The sequence below is a fragment of the Amblyomma americanum genome, chromosome 8, assembly GCF_052857255.1.
Source record: "Amblyomma americanum isolate KBUSLIRL-KWMA chromosome 8, ASM5285725v1, whole genome shotgun sequence".
Lineage (NCBI taxonomy): Eukaryota > Metazoa > Arthropoda > Arachnida > Ixodida > Ixodidae > Amblyomma > Amblyomma americanum.
Window position 1 is genome coordinate 51,404,043 of NC_135504.1, and position 6,291 is coordinate 51,410,333.

The 6,291-nt window shown below is 47.5% G+C and overlaps 1 protein-coding gene across 1 annotated transcript; it reads left to right on the forward strand.

Annotated features, from left to right (window-relative positions):
• Positions 1 to 534: 534 nt before the first annotated feature.
• LOC144102373 (putative nicotine oxidoreductase) lies at positions 535 to 1,341 on the forward strand. The gene has a single exon (XM_077635663.1). It carries the CDS (start codon positions 535 to 537, stop codon positions 1,339 to 1,341), a length of 807 nt encoding a protein of 268 aa, XP_077491789.1.
• The last annotated feature ends 4,950 nt before the right edge of the window (positions 1,342 to 6,291 follow it).

Here is a 6,291-nt window from a genome sequence, read left to right on the forward strand (position 1 = left end):
CCAAGCGCAGCCTCCGGTAGGACTCGCCAGACTCATGTTGCTCTTCCCTAGCAATGCCTATAGACCAGTCATTCGTTTAACTGACTTATGCCAAGGTCATAAAACAAGGCCATACAGAAGCTGGTTTATCAGTTTCCGGGCCCAGAGTATGAGCTCATAGAAAAAGCAAGGCACAAGTGCTTCGGGGACGGCGACCCAGCAGCCTACAAGGAACTACAAGGGGACAGAAAATTCTGATCTGGACAGGCCTATAACCAGAGAGGAAGTCTACGCAGCAATAAGAAATTCTGCTAGGAATACGGCTGCAGGCGCAGACAAGATAAAGAACGCGCTGATTCGCAACCTTAGTGATGAGCTGGTAGTCGAAGTTACTGACTACCTCAACAAGCACTGGGCGGTGGAGACAGTACCCGAGGAGTGGAAGTATTCGGAAGTAGTGATGATTCCAAAACTGGGAAAAAATTGCAAGTAGAAAATATTAAACCAATCTCCCTCAAGTCATGCTTAGGCAAGCTATACGAGTGGGTGGTTGCTATGAGGCTGCAAAATTATATGGAGGACAACGAGCTGTACCCCCGCAGCATGTTTGGATTCCGCGCTAAATTATCGACGCAAGACGTGCTCCTACAGCACAAGGAGGAGGTGACCAGCAACGTTCTGTGGAACGGCGAACACGTCATCATGGCACTGGACATTAAAGGAGCCTTCGAGAATGTTAGCCACGAAGCCATCCTCACAGGAATGGATAGCCTGAACTGTGGGAGAAAGATTCATGGCTGCGTCAAGGCCTTCCTCTCTAACCGGACAGCAACTATCGGCCTGGAAGAAGTCAGACCTGAGAAATTTCGCACCCCAAACAAGGAAACTCCTCAAAGGTCGGTCATTTCCCTCATCCTCTTGAACATTGCAATGATCGGGCTAGCAAGACAACTCGAACAAATTGAAGGCACACGGCACGCCATGTACGCTGACGAAATTACGGTTTGGGTGAACCGGGGATCGTTCAGCGAAAAAGAAGAATGTCTGCAAAAAGCAGCCACCTGCGTAGAAACCTACGCTATGGCCAGGGGCTTCGCCTGCTCGATGGAGAAGTCCGAGCTCCTAAGGGTGTGGCGAGGCAAACAAAATCGAATGGTCCCTACAATCGATGAGCTCAAACTCAACGCATACCTCGAGGGGCAACCCATTCCGGAGAAGACAACCATTCGGATCCTCGGGATGTGGCTTCAGTCCAATCAGCGGTGCAATCATACTCTGACACTGCTGAAGACCGCCACCATGCAGCTGACCCGTATGATCAAGCAGAATATCCAGCAAGAGACACGGCATGAAGGAGAGTGACACACTCAAGCTAGTCGGGAGCCTCGTGGTTAGCAGAGTGGTGTATAGCTTTCCCTACCACAATTTCATCAAGCAAGAAGAACAAGCGGACGTCATACTGCGAAAGGCGCACAAAACTGCGCTTCACCTGTCGCAGTGCACATCGGCCGAGAAACTGCTAGCCCTGGGACTGCACAATACCTTCAGTGAACAATACCTTCAGTGAACTGATAGAAGCACTACTATGCTCTCAGGCGTGTAGGTTGATGCAGACCTCTACGGACAGGGTGCTCCTGCGAAGATACGGCGGCAGAAACACGGTTCAAGAGATCGAAAGTACCGAAGACATTCCGGACAAGTATCGCAGTACACTGCGAGTCGCACCGATACCCAAGAATATGGACCCGAATCTGCACAAGGAGCGTAGAGAAGCAAGAGCGGAGTACGTGCCGAAAACCCTGGCAAACAAGAACAACACAAAGTATACGGATTCGGCAATGTTTGACAAAGGCGAAAGACAAAACAGCAGAGCAGTACCATCGGTGGTTAATTCGGACCTCAAGGAAATCACCAGCGCATCACTACAGGACTGCGCGGTAGTCGAGGCCGAAGAGGCAGCTGTAGCTCTGGCAGCACTGGAGGGCTACCGGCCTGGCAGGTCCATAAATAAAAACGGACTCTCAAGCACCATGCCGTAATTATACAAACGGCAGAATTGGGCGCAGAGCACGCCACATACTCTGCTAAAGAGGGACCCGGGAAACAAAGTTCAGCATACCATAATCTGGGTACCAAGGCACACTGGCATAACAGGGGATCAAGAGGCGGATAGGATAGCTCGAGGGCATACCAACCGGGCGTCCGACACATCCAGCTTTGAGGAACCCGAGTCAGTACCGATGGCCTACTCAGATATCCTAAATTATTATAAAGGGGTCAGATTGAAGTATCCACCCCCACATGAGGATGCTATTGCATGTCGACAGCTGCAGACGGGTACTTCCCCGAATCTAAACCTTCTTAATAAAATGTTCCCTACGCAGTATGAGGCTAGGTGCCCATGGTGCGTAGAGAAACCAGATTTGTACCATATATCATGGGCCTGTAAAAAGATTGAGCCTCCAACTATCCATAGAATGAAAAACCCAAGTGCAGAGCAGTGGGAGAGTATGCTTTGCAGCGTGAGCTTGAAAGGTGCCTAGTAGAGCGAGCTCGCGAGATGGCCATACTCAGTGCAGCCTTGGACTAGGGCACCAACCCTGAATGAAGGCGGAAGACGTCATCGGAAGAGGCCGCCTGAAGCCGCGAAGATCTCTTGTCTAGAGCTCAGTAAATGTTTTTCCGATCCGATCCGAACCCCAGCAATGCCTCTAGACCAATCATTTGTTTAACTGGCACCTGCCACGGTAGGCCGTTTGCTCACTATCCGGGAGCAAGCTGTCATGATGTTACAAGGTCGCGTGATCTATTAGACAGGCTGCACATTCTATTTGCGCGCTTGGGCTACGAAACTTCAAACTGTCGCCGATGCCAACGCCGGACAATTCTTTAAGACATAGGGATAGTAAGTCTAAAAAACAGGGTTATTCTACAGACCGCTTGCATGTAACCTTCTAGGTAGCTTCTCAGCATGGACTCAGTACTTTGAAATAAAATTCATTTTTAATCCAAACAAAAGGCAAAGACCAGGTTGTACAATTAAATTACTCGCCCAAAATGAAGTACTCCTTCCAGAGACACTTTACCTAAAAAAACGAAAAAAATCAGTCTATAAACGCTGTAATCACACCCAAAAATCCTGTACGAAATCATGTTTGAACGGGAAAGGGTTTATGAACGCAACGTTTTCACATATTGTAAGGTTTCACTACAACAATCAATTTATGATGATTATGAATTTTTATGGCGCAAGGGCATCTACGGCCAAAGAGCGCCATGACACAAGGTATTTTTCATTCTCAAGGTAGGGTCACAGACCCATTTCTCAAGCATTTCACCCTAAAGAAGCCGGGCACCAGACCAGGGGAAAGCTTTCACCCTTTGTATCACAGGTGGGTACCCGGCTGCACTGGGGATCGAACCCCACACCTCCCGCATGCGAGGAGGATGCTCAGCCACTTGGCCACCGCTGCGGTTAACGATCAACATAGCCGCAGATCTCCCATCACCAGGATTGCATTTTTTGCTATTGACGTTCTTGCCATCACCAAAGGGGTTCACCATTGGTTGTCTATGACAGTCTTCACTGCCATAGAATCGATCATTAGCTAAATTTTCATAAAAGTGCCTTACAGTTTTTAATATTCAAACTTTTTCTCCAAGCACGTTGAGCTGGATAGACTGTCTATAATCTCAAATATAAGCTTTCTGCGAACAAATAGTGATCCTTTCGAAAGAGGAATTTTCTTCCTACCGCATTGGTGAGAAATTCGTCATACACAGCACAGCGTCTACACTGACCACTCTGAAATCAGCATGCAAACCTCACCAGAACTGCTGAAAAAAGCAAAACAATAACAAGCAAAAACAAAAACATGACAAAATTGGCAGTGACGCAACTTGGCTAGCCCTGTAATTCAGCGAAAAGCAAGCATGCTTGCTAAGCGTTTAAGGCTGGTCCATAGCAGCTCCTCTACCCGCTCGCGACAACCGTTCTATATATAACCGCACGACCACGTGGCTATGACGTGGCATCACATGGTCTTACGACACCCCCATCGGATGTCATCACGAGGCTTCACATCAGCCCGTCGATTGTTAGTAAGGTCAAAGCTCAACACAAAGCTCAACCAATGTCAAAGGTCAAAGATCAGCTCAAGCTCATGGGTCAAGGTGAGGGGGTTAAGGGTTCGACACTATAACTGCACGACATATGGTCATACACGGATATCCTTGGTTGGGCTGAAGGTCGTTCTAGGTCGTTGTGCTGCCTACACGATGACTGCTATACCTAGCGTAGTGGAACTTTTCGCTGAAAAACAAAGCAAACTACCCTACAAATAGATACAAACTAGACACAAGGGAGTGTATTGATCAGTTAGAAATTAGACAACGGCCCATGTCTGAAAGAGTTTCGGACGCTTACCATGGGCTCTTTTCCTTGGTCCGACATGCGGTGCCGGAGCATGGCAACCCGGGGACATTCTCGGCACCGGGCTGCTTCCGGAAACGCCTCGCCGCACCGCTGTCTCAGCCGCCGATCTCTACTCACGTGATACCGGAGACCGGAACACTCAGCGGCGTTACACATGATGACAGATGCCTCTGCCGGTTGTCTCCATGACAACGAAGAAGCTGCGTCCTCTTCCTTCGCATATATAATAGGATAAGCACGGTTAAGAATTGGACCGACGAATTGGTGAAGCGTAGTTGCTGTTCACACTAGTAGCAAGAAAAAAAAACGCGAAACCTTCAGTACTTATTTCGCCTTACCCACTTCCGGTTTTCTGATCGGTGCAAGCAAAGTGATCACGCCCCTCGCTCCCAATGGGAGCACATTTCTCTGACGATTTATTGAATGAAGAAAGTCCGCTTCGCACGCACAGAAAACTTGACCAGTTAAGAGAGCTTCGAAGTACGGTGAAGTGGCAATGGCCGGCGATTACTCCCAAGCCAGGAACAAGATATCGACGAGTTACCGCTTTAGACTGTGCGTAGGTTTGAACTCAGTATGGCACCGATTGTTTTTTCTTCCTTTTCCTTTTTTCATCAATCCTGTGTATATAGGAAGTTCTGAACACTATTTAGTTAAATACCAAAATGTCTGATATAATGCTTAGGTGTGCACCGACGAACAGATGTGCTACATTTGTGCTTGGTGCCCCCGGAGCTAAATATTTGTGTTGGAATTGACTAACGAAGGTTAATATTAATAATATAGCTGCAAAGTTACCTGTTAGGTTCCGGTTGCTGCAGGAGAGTATTCGGACGCCAGCCATTGCGGGGCTGGCGGTGAGGTGCGGCAAGGAGTGGCGGCGCTGTAGGAAAGCAGTGAAATGTATTCGGGTAAGTTATGAAGACTAATTATTGTGAAAACCTTGTTAATACCCAAGTAGCGCTGTTCAACATTCCAACACTTGATTAGGATAAAAAGTGAACATTATTTCATGCCGACATACCATAATCAATAGCGGGTCCCGAAGTCACAGTCAGAAATGGGACCTGCTATATATTGGTGTAGATAAGGAAGCTATCGCCAAATTCACATGAAGGGTTATATCTTGCAAGCCTTATCGCTGCCTCCCTTCAATAACTCATATTGACAATCTAAATTTAATACAGTGATGTGAATCCCACGTAATTTTTCATAAATATGCGAATAGATGTTCCAGCATGTATACCTCTATTTGATTTTGATGTTCCCATTTTGCGGACAGGTTACTATTTGATATCCTTATAAATTGACCGGTTCTCTGCTAAGACCGTTTATATTCAAACAAGACACGAAAATTATTATTCAGGGTTCCACAGACAATCTAACAAGTTTTAGTAGCAGCCATTTAAAATTTCGCTAAAATGAAGCCCTTTGAAATGTGCCTTTGTTCACCATGTTATCTGACAGGATCAGGATGAGAATAACGACACACCATAAGCGGTGCCGCTTCAGAATTCAGCAAGTATATGAAGGCGAAAGCCTTTAATGGCTCATACTCGCGTCCTTCCGTTACATCCTAGGTCACGTGACCGTGTCCGTTCGTTGTCAAGTGATCACAACCGGACCTGTAAACTTGAGAGCTTGTCACGTGCGGGAAGTCTTAACTCGGGAACTAAAAAGGTTAGAAGAAAAACCGCTGAAGAATAGTTGCTTCAGATGGAGGGGGACCGCACCCAACCCGCAACACGGCGAGGGAGCCATTGTCCAGTTGCCGTCTTTCGGTAGGGTGTAATGCCAACCTGGAGTGCATCGCATGTGTGCACCGAATTGCAACCCACCTGCTACCTCCCACGCGTATGCCGAGCTATCTAAATCAC

Bases quoted from the DNA above. Each gene is read 5' to 3' on its own strand.
- LOC144102373 (XM_077635663.1), top strand. From the start codon at position 535: ATGAGGCTGCAAAATTATATGGAGGACAACGAGCTGTACCCCCGCAGC.